Raw genomic sequence first — 24,513 nt, forward strand, 5'->3', positions numbered from 1 at the left:
TTAGCTCCTCTAGCTGCTGCTCTATCCCTGTAGCTGGCTCCACCCAAAAGCTATCAGCCAAGCTGAGTTTTTAAATTTGCTTCTTCTCCCCAGACCTGACATATCATTACAGACGTTAATGGTCTTTTATTGATTATAAATTCCACTCAGCACCTGCTGGAATATCTGTTAGAGGAGCATGTAGCAAAACAAGAGTTTCTGAGGTAGGTACCTGACTGCACCTTGTGCTCGTTGAATGGCTCCTGATGGTGAGTTTATGTTAACTTACTCTAAGGTTATTTGAGGATGCAGCCAAGGTGGTGGTGGTGGTGGTGGTGAACTGTGAAGATACTGGCTTCAGCTAAGTTGTGCCACTCACCTGACTACTGGAGAAGATTTTACTCAATAACCCATCGGAAAGAGCAGGTATGTGATCACCCTTGATCCACAGCATGCTACAATTTTCCCTGCCTTTCACTGAAACATGGCATGAGCATGATTACATCCTGTCTATGTTATTGGATCCATGGCTCAAAAATGCTGTGTCTGTTTTCTTCTTCAGAGATCAGAAGGACCTTACGTCAATACAATCAAAAGCCAATAGTAGATGATACAACCTTGGCCCAAAGCGCTTACAATTTAAAGGGGCCAAGGAAGCAGAGGAAAAAGTGTACAACATCCAAAGCAAAAGTAGCCAGGATGATACTAAGCACATCAACTTATTACAATTACTTATTGACAATGTTACGTTCTCTTTTTAAAAAAAAAACTTTTACTGAAGCCGCTGCCTATGATACAGTCTAGAAATATTATACTTAGATTAACAGTGCATCAGCAACCCTAGCCAAAGCTTTCCATTTTTCATTTCTCCATTTTTTACTGCTGAGCTGCGCACCACCTGTTTCCTTCACCTCCCACTCAAAAAATCAGTGCTTCCCCTTTCCAGCTGTCATTTGCATCACAGAATTTTTCTGACGCTACCACAAAGTGAGCACTCTCATTCTGTGGTCCCAGGCAGGGAGGAAGGCTGTGGGGGCATGTGTGCTCCTTAGTCTTGGGGTAACCATTCCAGAGAGTTGGGGGGCCCAGCCGGATGCTCTTTTTCCTGTCCAGTTGCTCCTGATGGTGCTGCCTCCTCATGAAGTTAGGGTCTTGTTATAAGTAGCCCTTGGGGAGGAAAAGTCCACTGTGGAACTAGGGACCCCATAGTCTTGGGCCAGAGTGTCTTGAGTCATTAGAGGAGCTGGGTGCTTTCTCCCTCTACCTTTGAATACTCCAGCTGTTGTTGTCTCCCCAGGGAAGGTTAGCACCATTATAGGATACCTATGGGGAGGTGGGGGTTGCAGCCCCATGTAGTCTGGGGAAGGTCACTGAGGGGTCAGGTGCCCCATAGCTCTTGCGAGTCCTCGCTGCTCTCTGTGCTGCCATTGTCTCCTCATGGTAGCTTGAACCTTGTTATATTCCCCATCTGGGGAGCAGGCTACAGGGCTTTAGTTTGGTTTGAGAGGCAGCGGGAAGCGGGGGAGTTATCAGTACATTAAAATAATATAAAAGTAAAAAGTTTATATATATATTAAAACCTTTGAAATGAGATCATTTTGTTCTTTAACGTCCATGGAAGTGAGGGGTATCCAGAGTACTAGAAAGGCAAAATTTCCATAAAATATTATTCTGCCTTGATCAGAATAATTTCAACCATGAAAAGGAATCAACACTTTCTCTTTCTTGCTTGGCAGAATGTAGACTACAGATTACACTTTCCATTAGCATTATTCATGTTGTGGTTTTCTCTCTGAATTTGAGTAAGCCTCTCAACAGAGATGGAAAAAAACAAAGTATTACTGGGATGAAAGCAGAAGGTGCAAATGGCCAACAACATGGACCTGTGTAGCTAAGCAGGGTGATATAGATACAGGGCCTGCTTGTGCTCCTGCTCCAGTTGAAGTCAGTGGCTAAAATTCTTAGAACAACATTTTCAAAAGTGGTCTTCAATTTTGGGTACCCCAATTTTGGAATTAAACTTTGAGTCAAATTTTCAGAGTTGCTGTACAAGTACAGTTGAAGTCAATCAACACAGTTGAAAATCAGGCCTAACATGTTTCAGGATGGGCACCCAAAAATGTAGGTATCATATATCAGTGGTCATTTAAAAAAACCACTTTGTTATCATTGACTTCATTGTTAGTAGATGCTCATCATTATGGCAAAATTCTCTCCAAGCCATGTTATCATTGACTTCATTGTTAGTAGATGCTCATCATTATGGCAAAATTCTCTCCAAGCCATGTCACGGAGTCCCTGGGCGATGCTCTGGAACTGCTCCCCATGAAGCCAGTCAGGACTCTGGGGCAGTCGCCTTTCTGTGAGCAGCCTATCTTCAGGACACACAGCTCACCCAGCTTCCACCTTCCTGGGTCTGACCTCGGAGCATTCAGCATCCTCTGCCCCTCCGTGCGCTTCCCGCAGCGAGTCTGCTCAGGCAGAGCTCCTGGGGAAGTCAGAGGGTCCTGCACCCCAACTTTGCAGTCAGACGTGACTCTCAGCCAGCCAGTAAAACAGAGGTTTATTAGATTACAGGAACATGGTCTAAAACAGAGCTTGCAGGTGCAGAGAACAGGACCCCTCAGCTGGGTCCATTTTGGGGGGCAGTGAGCCAGACAACCACGTCTGCCCTTCACTCCATGTCCCAGCCAGCCCCCAACTGAAACTCCCTCCAGCCTCTCCTCCTCTGGGCTTTGTTCCTTTCCTAGGCCAGAAGGTCACCTGATTCCTTTGCTCTCCAACCCTTTAGCTCTCACCTTGCAGGGGGGAAGGGCCCAGGCCATCAGTTGCCAGGAAACAGGGTGTTGGCCATTCTCTGTGTCCAGACTCCTGCACACACATGCCCTCTAGGGCTCTGCAATGATCATACACCCTTACCCCACCACCTAGATACTTAAGAACTGCCTAGGGGAAACTGAGGCACCCCCACACTATTCAGAGGAAACATTAAGAACAGTCTCACTTCGTCACAAGCCACACATCAGATTTCAATTCTTTCAACTTGCCCAGATTCCTACTGATTTAATAGGTTATCCATGCATGTGGAAAAGCAGAATATAAATCAGCATCTGCCAAACAGGCATAAAGAAAAGTCTGCCCTTAAACTTGTGCAGACTGCAGATTATTACTAGGCTTGGCAGATTTCAATTTTCATTGTTTTAATCATTTCAATAGATAATGTTAACATTTATTTTTAACAATTTGGAGAAAAAATCAATTTAAATGTTTGCAGATGTGCAAAGTTATGGGTTATACACTTTTTTCAATTTTCATCTATTTAAATTTTCAGTTGTGTCAGACAAAAGGGATCAGACAATTATTTAATGACAGTACAAGAGATACAAAAAAGTTAAAGCTTTCTAACCATTAAAAGACAGATTTTCAACATGACATGTCAAAACATACAATGTTAATATCCTTAAATAAAAAGCATTTAAAGCATTTTTCTTACTTTCCCTATCTGTAAATTTTGATGATAGTTGATGGAAATATTCATCAGTTTGGGTATGAATGATAAAATCAACATTTACCAATATTAACCCATAAACATTTAATTCTTTCAAGACTAATTATGAGTAATCTACATGCACTGCATTAGTTACAGCCCTGCAACCTTCACTAACCTATAACTAATTGGTATGGATAGCCTCAAGCACCTTCTGTGATTAAGTGGAAGCCCAGCGACTCCACCCCTGGAAAGCCCCAGAAAATACAGCAACACCTTTCAGTTTAGCTGTTGTGGATTTCTATAGCTTCTTAGGAACATTCATTTGACTGAGAGTCTTGAGAGTGCCTGTGCGTTCTAACATTTAACATAATACATTTTTAAGAAGCAGTCACCTTCTGCAACATAAAACAAAAGCCATTCTGTTTTTATCAGTGGAAGGGGTACAACACTGAGCTGTTCCTTTAGAAACGGTTTCTCTTTCCTGCTCAAGGGTTTTATAATTATCCGGACTCTCATTCGGCACACAAAGAGACTAAGGACAAAACTACTGTCTAAACTGCCTTCTTTCTAATCCCAGCAAAGAGTAAACATGAGCCCTCTTCCAGCAACATGGTGTCTAAATCCATTGCCAAGACTTATTTACTAAGGATAGAAACTGGAGCTTCTGCAGGGGTTCTAAAATATGAAAAAAAGCATTCACATACCATGTGAAGGGTGCCAACATAGGAACAAAAGTATTGTAGACAGATTTGTCACCACTGTGATCTTGCACCCCATAATGCTTTATGGAAATATGCTTATGAAAGTAAATATGACATACCTGGAATATGTTTTATGCTAGATATGCCATGTAACATATCTCTGCAAAGGTTATGATCTACTGAATATATTCATCCTATTTGTATGCATGTATCATTTTTCAGAGTAACAGCCGTGTTAGTCTGTATTCGCAAAAAGAAAAGGAGTACTTGTGGCACCTTAGAGACTAACCAATTTATTTGAGCATGAGCTTTCGTGAGCTACAGCTCACTTCATCGGATGCATACCGTGGAAACTGCAGCAGACTTTATATACACACAGAGATCATAAAACAATACCTCCTCCCACCCCACTGTCCTGCTGGTAATAGCTTATCTAAAGTGATCATCAGGTTGGGCCATTTCCTGCACAAATCCAGGTTCTCTCACCCTCCACCCCCCCACACACAAACTCACTCTCCTGCTGGTAATAGCCCATCCAAAGAGACCACTCTCTACACAATGTGCATGATAATCAAGGTGGGCCATTTCCTGCACAAATCCAGGTTCTCTCACCCCCTCATCCCCCTCCAAAAAACACACACACAAACTCACTCTCCTGCTGGTAATAGCTCATCCAAAGTGACCACTCTCCCTACAATGTGCATGGTAATCAAGGTGGGCCATGTCCAGCACAAATCCAGGCTCTCTCACCCCCTCCCCTTTTCCCCCCCCCAGGGACACACACACATACACAAACTCACTCTCCTGCTGGCAATAGCTCATCCAAACTGACCACTCTCCAAGTTTAAATCCAACTTTAACCAGAACGTCTGGGGGCGGGGGTAGGAAAAAACAAGGGGAAATAGGCTACGTTGCATAATGACTTAGCCACTCCCAGTCTCTATTTAAGCCTAAATTAATAGTATCCAATTTGCAAATGAATTCCAATTCAGCAGTTTCTCGCTGGAGTCTGGATTTGAAGTTTTTTTGTTTTAAGATAGCGACCTTCATGTCTGTGATTGCGTGACCAGAGAGATTGATGTGTTCTCTGACTGGTTTATGAATGTTATAATTCTTGACATCTGATTTGTGTCCATTTATTCTTTTACGTAGAGACTGTCCAGTTTGACCAATGTAAATGGCAGAGGGGCATTGCTGGCACATGATGGCATGTATCACATTGGTGGCTGTGCAGGTGAACGAGCCTCTGATAGTGTGGCTGATGTTATTAGGCCCTGTGATGGTGTCCCCTGAATAGATATGTGGGCACAGTTGGCAACGGGCTTTGTTGCAAGGATAAGTTCCTGGGTTAGTGGTTCTGTTGTGTGGTATGTGGTTGTTGGCGAGTATTTGCTTCAGGTTGCGGGGCTGTCTGTAGGCAAGGACTGGCCTGTCTCCCAAGATTTGTGAGAGTGTTGGGTCATCCTTTAGGATAGGTTGTAGATCCTTAATAATGCGTTGGAGGGGTTTTAGTTGGGGGCTGAAGGTGACGGCTAGTGGCATTCTGTTATTTTCTTTGTTAGGCCTGTCCTGTAGTAGGTAACTTCTGGGAACTCCTCTGGCTCTATCAATCTGTTTCTTCACTTCCGCAGGTGGGTATTGTAGTTATAAGAAAGCTTGACATAGATCTTGTAGGTGTTTGTCTCTATCTGAGGGGTTGGAGCAAATGTGGTTGTATCGCAGAGCTTGGCTGTAGACAATGGATCGTGTGGTGTGGTCAGGGTGAAAGCTGGAGGCATGTAGATAGGAATAGCGGTCAGTAGGTTTCCGGTATAGGGTGGTGTTTATGTGACCATTGTTTATTAGCACTGTAGTGTCCAGGAAGTGGATCTCTTGTGTGGACTGGACCAGGCTGAGGTTGATGGTGGGATGGAAGTTGTTGAAATCATGGTGGAATTCCTCAAGGGCTTCTTTTCCATGGGTCCAGATGATGAAGATGTCATCAATATAGCGCAAGTAGAGTAGGGGCTTTAGGGGACAAGAGCTGAGGAAGCGTTGTTCTAAATCAGCCATAAAAATGTTGGCATACTGTGGGGCCATGCGGGTACCCATAGCAGTGCCGCTGATCTGAAGGTATACATTGTCCCCAAATGTAAAATAGTTATGGGTAAGGACAAAGTCACAAAGTTCAGCCACCAGGTTAGCCGTGACATTATCGGGGATAGTGTTCTTGACGGCTTGTAGTCCATCTTTGTGTGGAATGTTGGTGTAGAGGGCTTCTACATCCATAGTGGCCAGGATGGTGTTATCAGGAAGATCACCGATGGATTGAAGTTTCCTCAGGAAGTCAGTGGTGTCTCGAAGGTAGCTGGGAGTGCTGGTAGCGTAGGGCCTGAGGAGGGAGTCTACATAGCCAGACAATCCTGCTGTCAGGGTGCCAATGCCTGAGATGATGGGGCGCCCAGGATTTCCAGGTTTATGGATCTTGGGTAGTAGATAGAATATCCCAGGTCAGGGGTCCAGGGGTGTGTCTGTGCGGATTAGATCTTGTGCTTGAAGTTATGATTATTGGCTGTGTACTTGTTTGATTTTAAGTAGCCTTATTAAGGCATTTGGTCAGCTTCTATAGAAAGGGATTTGAAAGTTAAGTGACCAATCAAGAAACACTTAACAGACAATGGCTCTTGGAAGACTCCAATCCACATAAGAAGTCTACCTAAGAACGTTCAAGGTAGCATGTGAACAATGGCTGCTACCTGTAAGTTCTGAGTCATGCATGGACATGTGACTTGCCCATGTGACTCCAAAACTCCATCTTGTAGCTGGGATTCCACACAGGGGGAGGGAGGGGTATCCACCCACAAGAGAAAGTCTATTTAGACCCCTTGGAGACCCTCCATTTTGTCTTCAGCTGGCTCTAGAGATAGCCTCTCCACCCCCAAAGGATACCTGAAAGAAACTGGAACAAAGGACAGTAACCACTGGGGTGTGAGTGATTGCTGGACCCAGACTAGAAGGAGACTAGTCTGTAAAAAGAAGCTGACTGGAACACCTTTGAGGGTGAGATTCCATCTGTAATCACTTTCTTACTGTATTAGGCATAGGCTTGCATGTTTTGTTTTATTTTGTTTGGTAATTCACTTTGTTCTGTCTGTTATTACTTGGATCTACTTAAATCCTACTTTTTGTATTTAATAAAATCACTTTTTACTTATTAATTAACCCAGAGTATGTATTGATACCTGGCGGGGCAAACAGCTGTGCATATCTCTCCATCAGTGTTATAGAGGGTGAACAATTTATGAGTTTACCCTGTATAAGCTTTATACAGGGTAAAACTGATTTATTTGGGGTTTGGACCTCATTGCGAGTTGGGCATCTGAGTGTTGGAGACAGAAACACTTCTTAAGCCGTTTTCAGTTAAGTCTGCCGCTTGTGGGACGTTGTTCAGACCTGGGTCTGAGTTTGTAACTGGCAAGCGTGTCTGGAACAACCAGGCAGGGTTCTGAAGTCCCAAGCTGCTTCCTGGTGGTCATTGTCTTGTAGAGAACCATATGGAGTTGAAAAGGAATTTGAGATGTCTCTATCAGGCAGACATAGGGATGAAAACTAATTTACATACCACATCATCAGGCATGCGCATCATACTAATATCTTAGCAAACCAATATCTGATTAGGAGGGAATGAACTGATACTAATATTTATTGAACACTGTCAGCGTTCAATAAATCCCAGACTTTTCAGCATTCTCTATGACACCTTGGATTTTCACACTTGTTTCTATTTTAATTAATGGTCAACTTCCACTCTTGGATTTGACCATGCAGCTCCTGCAATTAGTTGCAGCCCTGCAAAGAGGTGGACTTATTTCATCTCACAGACTGATAAAAAGTAATATAATTCTCAGTAGTCTCCCACCTAAACTAGTCCTACTAAGCTTTGATTACTTCTTATGTACATAAGTGGAAATGAAACTCAAGAGCCACCAGAATGCTTAAGATGAGGGGTAGGTTTGTGCTACAGAATCAATAATCATGTACATATAAGAGTGTTCAGGATCGGAAAGTACAGTCAGACTCAAAGTTTCCACAAGGGAAAATCCCTGCAAGGGAAATTTTAGAAGCAGAATGCTCTCCCACAGTCAAAGCAAATAAAATTTCACTTTCTTTTTCCATACCTTGCTTGGTTGCTGTCATGGCCCCTGCAGACTGTCCGTATATTTTATTGTGAGGATGACAGACAACTGAGTTTATAAATATTTGCAGGGGGAAAGAGAGAAGGATTTGTCTGAGGCTATAACTATCCTAGGGGAAAAAAATCATATTTTGAAATGTGTTAACTAACTTGATACTAAACACAAATTAACACCCTAGTCTAGACAGGACCAAGTCATGTTTTAAAACATTTTAGCTAATGTGTTTTAAATGACAGTCTATACTAAGGGAAAAGTCTTGTTTAATGTCACGGTAGTTAAAATGTGTTAATTAAAATGTTTTAAAACTGAATGCTTTTTCCTCATGTAGACTTGAGCTAAGTGGAGAAATGTTTTTTCCAGCAGTAGCAACAAGGATACCTCTCATACCCGATTCCATCTCTTCTCCCTTTAGCAAGGATGTTATGATTGTTTACAGAAAAGGGTACAAATAAATTCCCAGATGAAAATTGACTTTGTTAAGAAAAAGGATTGGAACATATTCCCCTGTCAAACACTGTTAATAGAAATTATAATTTAAATTAAACATCACCTATTGCTTTTCATCCATGTATCTCCCAGTACAATACAAATGTGGTTAGGCATCATATCCCCATTACTCATTTAAAAATAAAAGCTCAGGTTAGGTAGAGTAAAGCTTGTAATATTTACCAGACGTCACACAGAAGCGATAACGCACAGATGAAAATATATGTATCATATCCAACTAAGTAAAAACATGGTAAAATAGCACTAGCAGGGCTAGCTTCCACAGGGGAAGCGGGCCTGGATTTCTAGAAGTGCTAAACATACAAAATTAGCTGCTTTTGAAAATCAGCGCATAAAACAATTGTGAAGGTTTTACGGTAAATCCCTTGAGTTCTGAGTGGACAAAAAGAACCTGAACCATTTTCAAAAATGTCAGCATCTTTTAAAGCATTATGATTCATAAATGCTTTCTGATGAACCTCAAACTTCCCCAAAAAGTCTGCCCTGAGAATGGGTTATACAATTTTAAGGAAATAACTTCGTCAGAAAGTTAGAACGGAGTGTCCGAATTGGGCTTCTGACAGAAACCATCTGAGCTTGTCTATGTGGGGAAATTTACAGGGAAAAATTTACTGGTATAATTATCTTGCTGTAGTTGTACTAGTGTAACTCCCTATGTGAATACCCATTTTCTGGAATAGGAGTGCCATATTCTGGCTTCTGTTGCTTTCAGCACAAGATAAACTAAACCAGAAAAAATGGAATATGAGTGTCCACATGGGGAATTTTAACAATACAACTACAGCTACATAATTATACCAGTCTCATTATGCCCGTAAATTTCCCCATGTAGATATATCCTTAAAGCCTGGGCTATGGAGTCACCCTGGTGTTGTAATCTGAGGGTTTAACTATGGTTTCTGAAAAGGCAGTGAACACGGCTTGTCCTTGGCTGCACTTGCAGTTATACCATATTCAGCACTCACTGCTGACACCTATTGTCATCAGTGAGTAATTTTACTTTTCTGTTCAGTCCTGTTAAGGAGAGGGGCAGGAAAGGAGACGTCATCAGCAAAAACAGAAAGGGGAAGTGGGGGAGCCCTAGCAGGGTTAAGGGGAGGAGCCTTCACACTCCCACTCAGGGATTTTCCCTGCGTCTGGGGACTTCAGACTCAAACTGTTTGGCTGGGACATACCCCTGCTGACGTTCTCTAGAGCTGTTTGCCTAAGGCTGGAAACAGCAGCTGCTTCACCTCTGTTCACACAGCTCCTCCTGCAAAGAACAAATCACAACTCCTCTGCAATCCAAGACAGCAGCAAGCCATGCTTTCGGCATACTACACCCAGCTTGTTATCCTGAGCAATGGTAAACATGATGCTTTCATTTTTAATTTTACTTCTCATTGATTTCTGCAGGGTGTATTTTGGCAGTAATTCTTCTGAAGATTGGAATGCTTAGGCCTCTCTTTTTAAAGATGATTTGTGTGTACCTGTGCTTGCAGTATGGTGTTTCATTCGTGGGACTTCTGTGGCCATTCCAGAGGTTGCAGTGATGTGTACAGAAGAAACCCTGCTGCCCTGTGAAGCTCCTCGGGACCCACACGTCACCTATGAGGCAGTGTCCTGGCATAAAGTAAGGAAATGTTACTGTGATTTATGAAGACTATGCATTTTGTTTTGCTTTCCCACCTGCTTCTAACTTTCCTCATAGGAAATGCTTGGTTGTTTTATGGAGAAGCATCTTTCTGTCAGAGCAGTGGAGGCATGAAGGTAGCATAGGCATTGCCTGCCATGACTTGTCACATGCCATAGGATATTTACACACTGCTGTATGCAGATGATTGAGCATGACTCTTTAGGTGTCCCTTGCCTGCTCACCAGCCTGCACTGTGTCAGAGTTCTGAGGATGCCCACACTGCTATTCTAGATATTCTGCTCTTCACAAGGCTGCATCTGTAATGTTGCTCCAGCCCTGGGCTAACCAATGTGCATTTGGTGCAGTTGCACAGACACCCCCATTTCAGGCCCCCCCCCAACCACTAGAAAAAAAACAACCCCCCAACTGACTGGTGCTGCAGCCCTCAGCACCTGCTCCAGTTCGCAACACCACTCGTTCACATTTGACCCAGTTGCTTCTTCCATGATGGAGGAGCGGCTGGGCCAAACCTGAGTGGTGCGGGGCCATGTGAGTGCGGGGTGGATGATGGGAGTGAGCAGAGTTGGGTGGCCAGCACCTGGAGGAGCCACCCTAGCTTGGGATGGGAGCAGAGCAGTGGGTGGGTGCTACTGGTGAATGGCCAGGAAGAGGTCCCTACATACATAAAGATATATCTAAGTTAGTCAGAATTGTTCAGAATTTCTCTAGTTGTCCATCAATAAATCTAAAGTCTTTCTACCTTCAGGTTTTTTCCTGAGGGGTTGGGCTGAGTGGAAGTGAGTGCTTAGAAGGGAGGGCCTTCAACTTGATGGATTTGGAGAGTTTCAGTGATCCTTTTTTCCCCCCATCCGCTTTTAAAGACTGAATAAGCAAATATTTTACTTATAAATATTTATTAATCAATGAATACCCCATGTTTCCATCTCTGCACTGGGAGCCTGTAAAATGGGGGAATTCCAACTGTGTGGGATGTTTCCCTTGATTCCCACCCTGGGGAAACATCTCTACAGGGCTTGGTCTGGTTTAGGTCTGTGGACCTGAAGAAAATGGACAGAGGCAGGCTAAGGGTGGAAGAAAACAGGGGGACAAACTGGCTCCCAAATGTGCAAGTTAAAACAGCCTGAGGCTCTATTGTGCTGCTTCCCATACTGCGGGCAGAAACCCTCCTACATAGGGGTGAGGATCAGTTCTGATCAGTGGAGCACCAGGAAGCACAGCTCTTGCAGGAACTGTGCTTTCCAGAGCAGGAGCTGGTGGGGCCAGACAACAGAATAGAACTGAGAACCATCATTGTGAGAGAAGAATTCTGAGGAAACGCTGCAGGACTGATTCGCTGTACCTCTCTGGTGGCACAAAGAAAGAGGATCTGGCCCTTGATGAAGACCACTGCATGCTCTCTCCTTTGGTTAACTGAGTGTTGCTCTCACCATCCACACCACTTTAAGGAGAACAAACAAATGACAGAGTGCAGCTAGGCAACCACATGTAGAATTAATCAGTTATTTAAAAAACAGCTACCGAAGGATTAATCAATGAACACCACATACGGCCCCCAAAGGGCTAATTAAAAAGTAATTCCAACAAACGGTATGAAATTTCAGACTGTAGAGTTCAAACAGCTGTTAGGCTAAATCTTTTGTACAAGGTCACTTTGAACTGTGCCGTAAATGCGAGCAATTAATCTTTGGCTTCTGCTGCTTTTTAAAAAATGATGGATGATGATGTGCCTCTGCAGTTTGTGTGGAATTAATGCTTAGATAACACACCTCGCAGGACATCATTGCCTTTTCTTAACAATTATTGGAGCACTTTTAGATTTTTTTTTTTTAAGATCTCCTTTAAAGAAGATATTTTAGAATACCAGGGTTTTCAAGTTTTATCTTAAAAACCCCTTAATAATAATAATAATATTCTAGCGCAAAAACCAAATAAATATAATATGGGAGTACTAAGTACTACAACTATGTCCAATGTGCTAAAGTCTCAATCCTGCACGTGAGTACACATGCGCTTAACGTGGCATGCATGAATAGGCCGTTGAAGTCAATCAAGCTACTTGTGTGTAAAGTTAGACGTGTGTAAGGGTTCATAGGCTCAGGGCCTAAGTCAGTTAGCTCAAGTGCAAGGGTTTTTATTCAAAAATACTTACAGTAGTGGGGCCTAGTGGATCAGGCACTAGGCAGAGTGCCACGTGCTCCTTGATGTTATTCCTGGCTTTGTCACAGATTTGCTGGGTAAGTTTCTGAAACTACACTTTTCATAACTGGGACCTGCATAAGGGTGATCTGATCTTCCTGGGATGCTGAGCACCCACAAGTACAGACAAGTCCTCTGGAGGGGTGGTGCTCAGCATCCGTACAATCAGGATACTTCTATTTAAGCGGCTAAAACTTTAGGGAGCAAACTAGTGAAATTGTGGCTTTGATCTCTCCATGTCTCATCTATAAAATAGAAGTGTGGATAATAAAACTTTATTCACCTACCTCTTAGGGCTCTTGTTTGTATAGAAATTTGAACATGTGAAGCATTTTGTAAGGGCTAAGAGCCATTCTTTTACTTTCAATTAATTTTAAACAGGATAAGAAGATATACACATTAAATTCTAGTCGATATCTGGCTGTTTTATTTGTGCTTTAGCTAGGAAAAACCTGATCTAAAAGTAAGTTTTGTTAAAAGGGGAAAAGCTTTTATTTAGCTGGGGGAAAAAACTCTTAACGCTCTAGCTCTTTCTTGTATAATGTAAAAATGAGGCAAAATGCTTTGGATAAGTATCCAAAATACATATCTGAAAACATATTTAAGTTAGTTTTTGTCTGATGCCTTTACATAAAGCACAGAGGGTCAGTTTCTATCCGCATATATACCCAATTAGAGCTGAGCAAAAAATTTCCATCAAAATCTTGGAAAAATGCCTTTTTGACTGCAAGAAATTTTGGGGGTTTTTTGCTTGAAAAAAAATTTTTTTCCCCTGAAAAAATTCTAAATGAAAAATTTCAGTTTTTTTTCTTAAGAATTTAATTGCAGTAGGAAAAAGACCAAAACACACTTTCACTTTATTTTTAAAAATTTTTTACACTGGGTAAAGAAGGAGAAAATGCATTTTTTCCTCCCGATAAAAAAAAGCTTTCAAAACGTCAAATTTTTTAAAAAGGAATTTAGTGGCAAATTTCAAATTAAATACAATTTTTTAATTTTGAGGGGGGTTAAGTTTCACAAAATATACTTAACTTTTTTAGATGAGTTCATGACTCAGTTTTGCCATCTGGGCACAACACTGGGTTGTTGCTGGGGCTGAGGAGAAGGGTACACTCTAGGGTGAGCAGTGGAGCATGTGTGCAAAGAGTACCTTACCTTCTCCAAATCTGGGCAGTGTGTGATGGGTGGGGCAGACCAATGGCTCCTCCTCATCCCAGCACCCTTTGTGTGCTGCATGTCCTCGGGACACAGGGATGGAGAAGTCTCTGTGTTTCAGAAGGGTGTGAGGATGAATCCGCTCCTTTCATCTTTCCTCCCCGTATATACTGTGCACCATTGTAAGGCCCAGAGCACACTGAGTTTGCCTGGGTGTAACAGAGCAGAATGCACCGTCACATGGAACTTTTCTCTTGAAGTGAATTTACTGCCGTGCTAGGGAAGGGTAATAAATTCAGAGCCCTAAATAATAGTTCTCTTCACTAAGAGCTAGATTCTGCCAGGGGTAGAGTTCTCCAGTGGGTTTTTAAGAACTTTGCTGGATTGGAACCAGACTAAACATGGGCCAGAATCTGTGACCAATACTCACACTGAGTAATACTTTGAAATCAGTGGGACTACTCACCATCAATAAGCTGGGAGGGGGGGGGTGAGGGAGAGGGGGAGAAGGGGCAGACTCTGGCTCAAAATTAGGTAAAGCATAATAGCAGAAGAACAATCTTATTTTATATGCTGCCCCTCCACTAATAAGCCTAAGCACTGAATGGGAAAAAACATTTCTTCCTCATTCTGTCCTTGATCTTTGCGGCGAAAGTTCATAAGAAACCCATCAGTGCCAAGTGACCATGAAGGTGTTTTCGTGACACCAACATTTATCCACTAGGTAGTCTCAGTTCAGTTCCAGCTCATTCTGTATTAGCCACTGGACACTACACACTTGACATTTGAAAATAAATTCCTTCTTGTAATTTTTTTTATATTAAGATCAACAATTTATTTAACAGCGAAAAAATTCAAGTTTATTATTCATAGTGAATTTTTAAATGAAACCATTTCCCCAAATGATCCTACACTCAGAAAAACAATAGTAACACACCCATCTTGATTATGACATCAGCCTTGGAGCAATACCATTTTGCATGTAATAAAAAGCGGTTTTTATGATGAAGGGACATGATATTGTCAATTTAATGTACCATTTTGCTTAAGGAGAGTACTATGAAAGAAAGCCATTTGATGAGACTGGAGTGTGTATGTTAACTGAATAGCCATTTTCTTTCAAACATATCTAATAAAATTAAGTTTAGTTGATTATTTTTCCCCAAAGCGCAGGGAGTTGTGTGTAGGACCTCTGCACTGGGTGAATTTCACTCTTGGTTAACGTCAGCTAAGTTAGATGACGTTATAGTTTGTATTCTAAAGAACAGCTAAAAAAAACATTTTCTATCTGTGATCTAGAGAACAATTCTTGTCCCATACTGCACCTTGTTTGGTTTGCTGAAAGAAAGTCTATTACAGAATGTTTGCTGAAAGTGAATTTAAAATTTAGAATCGCAATTATTCTCCCCTGATTCTAAGAATTACATTCATCCAGTCAGAGAACAGAAGCACATTATGTAACCTATATGTTCAATCAATGTTTGGATATCAAATATTCACAAACAACACCTTGTAAACAAGCTACAGATCAAGAGCTATTTGTACAAATTATTCATCAAAATTTAAATAGTGAATACATTTGAGAATATGGCAATCTGTATGGATAATTCAGAGACAGAAAAAATAAAACATTTATTTGGTAAATTATTCATTACAAATTACTTACCCAGCTCTAGTAACTACAAATTACTGTAAGGAACTAATTTTTTGGAGCAAAGTACTCTTTACATTGTGGTTTCTCGCCATTTTTCTCGCCTATCTCCAGAGAAGACAAAAGGCCTCAAATTTTGCTGTCAGTTAAACTGGTGTAACTCCTGAATAATTCCATCAAAATAATGGAATTAGTAAGGATTTACACCAGTGTAAGAGTAAAAATTTGCCCTAGAGAATTATTTTAAAGAGGTAAGAAGTCTTGCAGCTCTTAAGCCCTGTCTACATTGGCTCCCCAGTCATGTTTGTGAACAGTGTTTAAGTACAGTTCTAACTGAACAGTGCTTAAGCATGGTATGAATGGTGCCACGCTACATGAAAAACCATTAAAAAAAACGGATCTAGTCTAGAACATCTAAAGATGTGTTTAAGAGAGTTCAAACATAGCAGTAGGGAGAGCCTAAGAAACCCAGTACAGAAAGGGGCCCAAATCCAATGTTTCAGAGAACCAAAGATTTAAAATGATTTGCAGAAACAAAACTATAGTCAATCAAATTTGATATATGCCCTGGAGAAAAGACAACCTTTCCTTTTCATGAGCCATTGATTTGTATTCATGTGCTGATTCAAGTTGTAATTGGGTTGACTCAGTTTTTGTCTTCCATCCTATTTCCCCGCTTGTAAAAAAGGCACTAAATTATATTTTGTTAGGACTAGAATTTGGAAAAATGCACACAGCTTCATGGGTGAATCCCCATGTGTTGATTGCCTCTTACCCCAGCATTTAAAGTAGCATGCTTTTCCTCATTGCCATGAAGGTGATGAGCAACAACAAAGAGCAAGCTGTCTGGGTGGTTCTGAAAAGTTGGAAGCCTGTCAGAAATGTTGTCCCCAGGCCAAATAAATAGGACAATAAAAATAAACTCAAAATTCTTTCGTTGTTTAATTTATTTCAAGCAGAGAGGCAGAAGAACACTGCCTGCAGGTCCCTGTTTCCCAGCAAAATTCTTGCTTCAGTAATTCTCAGCAGCCAGTATGCTAATGAATCAATTTTTATGTAAATAAGTTCAACATTATATATTTCTGTGGGTTCCAGAATGATTCATAATGTGCCTTTTGGTTTTGAAACCTTGTAAAGGAATTACAAGAAAAAGGGGTATAGGTAAAGCCCAACTCTCTTTCATGATCCTAAGTGCTTATCAAGAACATTCAACGCTATGTAGCTCTATCAACAGTGGTAGCTCTACAACATGGGGTTGAACTGAAACACAAATCTAGGCAAAAAACATTTTGAGGCTGATTAAAGAACAGGATGGTTTGTATGTGTGTGGATTGCAGCCACTTACAGTGTCCTGAATCAACATCCGCTGACTGTGTGTCGAATTAATTAGACATACCCCATGTCATCCACCTTATGCTGTGCAGTTGTGGCATCACCTGGAGAAAATTTGGCATGGATTAGTATTGGATTATCATGGGAACCTGATGTGTTAAATGTTCTGTCTAGCAAAAGTTTGCTAAGTATCATGGGAGGAGGCAAAATGATGAAGTAGCATTTTGGTGACTTTAATTAGGTTTGGGAAAAATAAGTTAGTAGTAACGTAGACATGTGTTTAAGAGACAACATGACTGCTGCCTTGCCTCTGAATATTTTGTTGACTTTATTTTTAATGACTGTGGGCTATGCAGAGAGACTTTCAAATCCTTAAATTCCTTCAGATCTTTTTCTGCTAATTTTACAATTAAAGAGGATTTTAATATATATATATATATACACACACACACGGATATATATATATATATATATATATATATATATATATATATATATATATATATATATATATATATATATATATATATATAAAAATAAAGACTGCAAAGAGAAATTATTTACTTAAAGCATCTGAGGAAAAATAGAATCACTGATGAATGTGATGTCTTTTTACGCAAAGGCTCTAAAACTACCACCAGATGTCCCTGTAGCCTAAAACATGTAGCAGGGCTGTTATGCTGTACCCTCAAGTGTGAGTGATACTGAGAACTGTATTTTCCTGTGTTGAAAAGGAGACCACATGGAAATAAAGGAAGTACAAAAATAATAATTGTAAAGTAGAGATGGGCCAAGATCGGAACCATTTATGTGAATATTCCTTTCTCCCAATATTTAGAGATTTGGATAAAACAGGATCTGGATCCAAATAATGATCAGAGTTCCATAAATGAGGGAGGAACTGTAGGCGGTGAAGCTACCTGTTTTTTAAAAAAAAGTATATTCTGTATGTACAGACCATACAGAGGGTATATTTACACTTCACACTAAACCTGGGTCTGTGAGACCAGGTTTGTAGACTCAGTGTTTTCAAACCTGCGCTTGACCATCCACATGGCATTATAAATCTGAGCTTACAGTTGGTGGACCAGGTTTCACAGCTGTGCTAACGCAACCATACTGCATTATGCAGACCTTCTGACACGGGTTTGCGGCTTGACCTGCATCCACACTGCAAAATAGCAAGGCTTGGATGCAAGTCTCAGCAGGACATGGGCACTGACCCACCCCCCTAGGACATGAGTCCTAGAACTCTGCTGAATGTTTGCTGACCCAGGTCAGACTGATTTGTGTGTAGACGGAAGGGAGGTTTGGGCTCAAATCTAAGTCAGGGCCTGGGTTTAGTTTGTGCAGTGTAGACATACTCAGGGTGCTTTGGTGAATGTAAACTGAAATCATCTTACTCGTCTGTCTCTCTCTAGTGATAATTCTACTATTTTGGAGTTCTATAGTCATGCCTTACACCAGACCATCTCAAAGAACTTTAGAGCTAAAAGTGAATCCTACCTCACAACACCCCTGTGAAGTAGGGAAACATGATTATCTCCATTTTACAGATGGAAGAAATGAGACATCAAATGGCAAAGTCATTTGCCTAAGGTCATACAGGAAGTTAGTGTCAGGCCAAGACTAGAACTCGTGGACCTTGTTTAGTTCTCATTTGCACCAGCTTTTGGTTAGCATAATTCCATTGACTTTAGTGGTGGTTCTCCTAATTTACAACAGCATAAGAAAAGAATAAAGCATCCTATCTCCTGATTCCCAGTCCTCTGCCTTAACAACAAGACCATCCAACCTTTCCACTCACTGTTTGCTGTCAGGGAAATCAGAAATTGTACAAGATGACGTACAAGAATCTACATAATTATCTGAAACTTATATGTAAAATTTTAAAAGGAGTGTTCTAATTGGGTAGCCGAGATACTAGGAGAGCAGGACCTGTATTTTAGGGCAAAGGGATTGACAGCCAGAGCGGCTTTCTGTATTGCATTATAGGCAATTTTGCATTTCATTAGAGAGCTAGGACCAAATGCACACTTGATGGAAGCATGTCAATTCCATTCATTTCACTGAAGTTGATCCAGTCCCACCAGATCTGTATCTATTCCTGTACTAGAAGTATAGATCCCGATTTCCATATACACCACTCTGGCAGTAATAAAAGGTCTTAAAATGCTTAAGTCCATGTGACAAGGTCAAGGCGCTGCAACCTGTAAAAGGTTAACAGGCCCTCCTTGTTTGGGTGGAGTGTAACAGGAAGGGGAAGTTGAGTCAAAGGTGAATTAAGGGAAGGGAGTGCCTTCTTTCTTTCTGCTGGTTCAAATGGGGAAGGCCCCTGGGAATTATTGCATGTGCTCTTCCTTTTGTGGATAATAAGCCCTGAAGAAGGGAACTTAAAAGGACAGATTTGGAGCTTTAATCACTGGCCATGCCTCCTTCCTGATCAGCACCATACCCCTATTAGGGAGCTCTTACAACTCTCTAGCACAAGGAAGGCTGGCTGCAACAGCCCTCTCCCTCCTCCTCTACGGACCTCTACTAGGGTCTCTGTTAGCTTCCTAGGCGCTGAATTTATCCCACAGCCTTCTATTGTATTGTAGTTCCACTGGATATATATCCAGATTAGATAGATTAAGAAACCATGTTGAATAGTTGCATGTTTGTGTGTATGCACGCACACACATTCTTAACCACTGGAAATGTAGATAAAACTCATGATGGGCAGGATCACTTCATTTGCAGGCAGAAAATATTATACCATCATCCTGGAATTTTTCCCCTTCAAATATATTGTGCATTTTCTTTTTTAAACAAAGCTTGTGTTTGTATAAAATATCATTCCCCTAAAACTGAGGAAAGCCAGCAGATTATGCTCACTGTAGCTTTATCAATAAAATATGTTGGTGTTTTCCAGATCGTTGGAAATGGTGAAGAACTGGAAGAGATGGTACGGAAGACCCTTGAGAATGGTGTGGAATATTACTATCCAAAAGAACTTAATGGATCCTTGCAGCTCTCTAGTGACACCTCATATTCCTTGAGAATCACAAACACTACTAGCCACAACAGTGGGACATACGGGTGCAACTTGTGGGCACCAGCTGGAAAACACAACCAAAGTGGCACCATCATATTAAAAGTAACAGGTATAGTAGGGTATTTGACTTCTTCATGCTTGATATGGCAATTTAGTGATTAAAGACCATTTCAAGATATGTTTTACTTCAAAGGTGAACAGAGGTACCAATACATCTTTAAAACATCTCATTTATTTTATATTTCAGGTTGTACTGAACGATTAGATGAAAAATTTGAAAAATACAGAGCGGAACTTTTATTGCTGTCCTGCCTTGGGATTTTTTACTTGCTGCTCATCTTTTTTACCTGTGTAAGTAATGTTTTCTACATGTTTGCTTTTGCCTTTTCAAAATATTTCATTTACCAATAGAAGCTGGTTTCCATATCTAGTTTATGGCCAAATTCTGAATTCCTTGTATGCCCAAAACTTCTGTCAAAGTCACGGAGAGATTTGGGTGCACAAAGAATGCAGGATTGAGTCCTCAATAGATAAAGTATTTATTCACTCCATACACCAGTTTGACTCACTACATACTGTCCTTCCGGAGCACCAATGTGCTCATTTCTGCTCCCAGTTACGCCAAGTATAGATTCAGAGTAAGGCCATTAACTTCAGTGGATGCTCTCAGCAAACACAATGTGGCAACTGGAAATACAATTTGTCCAAGAATGAGGTACAGACCTACAGGATATCTGCTCCATTTATTATGTTCCCCAGTCTGATGGGCTGCATATTGTCCAACCTGCACACTGCGATCCTGATACGTCCCTCACTGAAATCCTGAGATTTTTGCCTGTTTCCTTATCTGTAAAATAGGGATGATTACTTCAGAGGGATGCTGTGAATCTTAGTATTTGCCATTATATGTCTGTAAAGCATTTTGAGATCACTGGATGTGGAGCAGTATAGAAGTAGAAAGTAATATTATACACCAAAGGTAATGAAATCAGTAGTTTGCAATTGACCATGAATTACAGCTCATTGAAAGCAAAATACAAAAGCCACTTCTTTGACCTGGCTGCACACAGCACCACCACTTGTAATGCCACCCCGGACAAAAAAACAAACAAACCAACCAACCCACCCCAAACCAAAAATAAACAAACAAACCAACCTGAAAAAATGAGAATACCATGCAATGTAAACTTTGGTCCTTACTATCAGGAGGGAAGAGCGAGAGTGAAATATATTTTTCTCCGCACACTTAACTTTGAGATGGTTATGGGGATCTGGAGAGAGTAGGCATGTTAGAAGCTAGCTAGACAGGAATGGGATGAAACATTTATGATACTAGTGAAACCATTCCCTATGGCAGAAAAACCAGGAAGTCTATAGTTCATCACCTTGAGGAGGCAAGTCCCTCAAGTTTTAAGTGCTAATTAGATTTTTCAGTAATGGTTCTGTTCTCCCTCACCCCTTTGGGAATCTTACATGAGAGTTTTGGTGCGTTTTACTAAAAACCCCAAACCCTCCACCATTCACTTTTAAAGTTTTCTTGGCTAAATTTTATTGGTATTATTGTCATGTTCAGTGACACAAATCATAAATGCTATCTGATTGGAGAATTAGCTGCAGCTAAAAGTAGCTTTTCATATATCTTCAGGGAGCAATTAAACTCATGTCTGCCTGTTTTTTAGATTGACAATTTCTGCCAGTAATTTGTGCCATTCAGAATAAAGTTTGACAAGCTAAATCTTGTAGAAATTTGCTAAGAAGAAAGTATGAAAGCAAGTATATCACTCATTAAAAAAAGATGCCCCCATTTTGTTCAATGTCTCTAATGTGGCTCGTGCTGGTTGTACATATTACAACTGTAAATTTTATTTGCAGTTGAAGTTTTGTGATTTAAAAAAAAAAAAATGAACCTTATGTGGAGGTGACCATCCTGATGAAAAATTACATGCGACACTCTACTAGCATGGGAGTCCAATCTCAGGGAGACTAAATCAGCTTTCATCAATGTTTAATATTGTCTTAATCTTAGCAAAGAACTTTGCTATTCAATATGTCTGTTAAATTCTTATAAGCCTCATTATTCCTGAGCGCTTAACAGCCATTGAACTCAATGGCAGTTTTGAGTGTGGATCGATGGGAGGATTGGGACTTTAATAAGATTTATACTTCACAATTTGATGAAGATATTTCAGACTTTAACTGGCATACAAGTCAGGTGAAAACAGGTTTGTGATCCAACACTAGATTGTCACTTTTCAAAAAGATTACCAAACGGAGGCCCATTTTCACCAAAGCCTGTAAATTTAAAATAAGGTTCTCCGTTTCCCTGTGGTATCTAGGTCTTATTATTATGTGATACTTCAGGTAAGTGGGTAAGCAAGACAGTTGAACATTTTCCTTTTATTGGTGAGCCACAGTTTGGTGAGAAATGAATAGAGAAGGTGTTCCAATTAATTGTGGTTAGCACTGAGCAAACTCTTAACAGTAATTTTAATGTATAATCCTTACTTTAAAAATGTATTTAAAAAAGAACAAATTAACATCAAGTGATCCTTTTCTTTGCTTTTTTTAGACATGCCTAAAAAAAGAGAACATGCTTCCAGGTTACCATAAACACAGAAGAGAACAGAAACACACACTTATCCTTGTCAGTGCACAAGAAAAGAAGATTATCCAGTGTTTAGGAAGCAACAGCACTTGCAAAAATGGACCTAATTTGAGTTCTGGCCAAGTTGATGTAGTTTAAGAAAGCATGGGCTCATTAATAAACACATCATGAAGATGGATGGTTGGGCAGCATAGAGAGGAAATAAAAGCTAACATACTGCCTCTTCAGGGTAGCCTGATAGCTTGGGTAATCTGTCAAATACCTGCTTGTGCTGGACAAGTCTTCAAAGAGCATCTTCATACGGTACACTAGCTGGTGAATTTAAGGTGACTAACAAATACTCAGTGCCGCCTTACAGCTTTGTTACAAGGCTACTATAATGTTGGCGTGTGCTCCATTTCAATTCATTATAGCCTCTCTCAGAACAAGATGGGTATTTCTACCATCTGAAAACTACGTTACAGAGAGGATTGGACAGTGTTAATTTAGGGGATTAAGTTATCGACTGAACTAATATCTCGGCTCTTTTAACAGTCATGCACTACTGCTGCTGCAGTACAATTTTTCAGAAAGCTAAGCATATAGACCTCACTCTCCTCTGGACGGTGAGCTCTTGTTTTTGACGGCATTCGCTACCATGACTGAAGTATGGCTACATAAGCATCCTGGAGTTTCACCAAAATCAAGCAGATATTTTTATTTTTGGGGAGTTAATCGCAGAGTGATTGATGGACAGAGATGTAAGAGAGATAGACAACATCCTGGAAATCTTTCCCTAGTATGCAGACCCTTCCATTAGTGCAAGGAGTGCAGATAAATAAGAGGCCTGTCAGTGATTTCCCAAGAGCACCTTTACTTGAGAGAACATTTATATGTATTACACATACATACATACACACACACAGCTACAAATTTATTATGCTTTTTAAACACACCACATCAGTGAAGAAGCACATGCTATTCAGAAGACTTATAAACAGATGGATTTTTCTATGGTTTTATAAAACACATGAGACTGAATTTATCTCTGGTTTAAATCAGTGAAATTACACTAGGGCAAATAGGGCCTGTGGCTTGTAAAATCAGTCATCTGTGGGGGGTTTTAACCTGCCCTTGTAATATACTGAGAAAGCCAAGGGATATGAGAGGAGAGCACCTACTTTTGGCTGCTCATGGTGTATACGGAGTATATAAAATGAGGATTGAGGAAAGCTAAGTTCAGGTATCTCTAGGGAAAGGAGACCTGTCACCTTGAACCAAAGAGAGCAAGGGAGGTTCCAGACCTCAGATGATGGAATCTGAGAGAACAGAACTTCCCTCACTAGCTTGCCTGCATGCACGTTCAAGTAAGAATACAATTTAGAGGAATTCTAGAAGTTTGTGCTTGAGGTTTGAATCTGTGAAATGAGGAGCATAACAGGATAGATTCACAATCACTTAACAATACCATTAAAATAATTGTATAAAAATTGGATTCAATAATTATAAAAGCTAATTGATGTAGTATAATTTTTAAAAGGGATTGTAATTCTAAATTGTGTAAAGAAGACTATCCTTTGACTGTATTGAAGGTTTAATGGGAGGAAAGCACAACTGTGTCACTCAACAACGCCCCTTTTGCCAATTAAAGTTCTGCACCAATTGAGTTTCAAGGGAATTCTGTTCAGTTGTTGGCCAGAAGGACGGTGAGGGTGCAGGACTGAATGTGTTATTTATTTGGTACATGCTAGATTACCACCACACATTTGAATTTATATGTAAAATTAATTACATAAAAGCATGTACTGTAAGTGAAATTAAATTCAGAGGTAACCTACCTACCTGTATTCCTGTGTGCCATGTATTGTAAATAAATTGCTCCATAGCAACTGTGGTTTATTTTACATCTGATACAGTTAACAGATTAAGATGCCTGACTGTGTGTGTGTGTGTGTGTGTAAGTAAGTAAAACTGATTATTTCGTGTATTTCCAAGTGGTTAAAATTATTTATTTACTCCTCAAAGTTCAATTTTAGGTAAATTAAACCTGTTCCGTCGCTAATAGATAAA

The 24,513-nt window shown here is 40.5% G+C and overlaps 2 protein-coding genes across 3 annotated transcripts in view; one reads left to right on the top strand and one right to left on the bottom strand.

The window, feature by feature from the left end:
- RNF182 (ring finger protein 182) overlaps positions 1 to 24,513 on the bottom strand; it is a 238,260-nt gene that overhangs the window by 49,998 nt on the left and 163,749 nt on the right. The window contains exons 1-2 of one of the 2 annotated variants that reach the window (XM_073331944.1): positions 11,828 to 11,893; positions 10,322 to 10,454 (exon numbers count right to left, since the gene is read on the bottom strand). The exons of the other annotated variant lie outside the window; for it this stretch is intronic. The gene's annotated coding sequence lies outside the window, so the exon portion shown is untranslated. Of the gene's footprint in view, positions 1 to 10,321; positions 10,455 to 11,827; positions 11,894 to 24,513 lie in introns of those variants that run through there. 2 annotated transcript variants of the gene reach the window in all.
- Positions 9,983 to 24,395, top strand: CD83 (CD83 molecule). The gene is made up of 5 exons (XM_073331949.1): positions 9,983 to 10,197; positions 10,334 to 10,464; positions 19,737 to 19,968; positions 20,107 to 20,210; positions 22,429 to 24,395. Exons 1-5 carry the CDS (start codon positions 10,155 to 10,157, stop codon positions 22,600 to 22,602), a joined length of 684 nt encoding a protein of 227 aa, XP_073188050.1. The 5' UTR covers positions 9,983 to 10,154; the 3' UTR covers positions 22,603 to 24,395.

This window comes from Lepidochelys kempii, chromosome 2 (genome assembly GCF_965140265.1).
Source record: "Lepidochelys kempii isolate rLepKem1 chromosome 2, rLepKem1.hap2, whole genome shotgun sequence".
Lineage (NCBI taxonomy): Eukaryota > Metazoa > Chordata > Testudines > Cheloniidae > Lepidochelys > Lepidochelys kempii.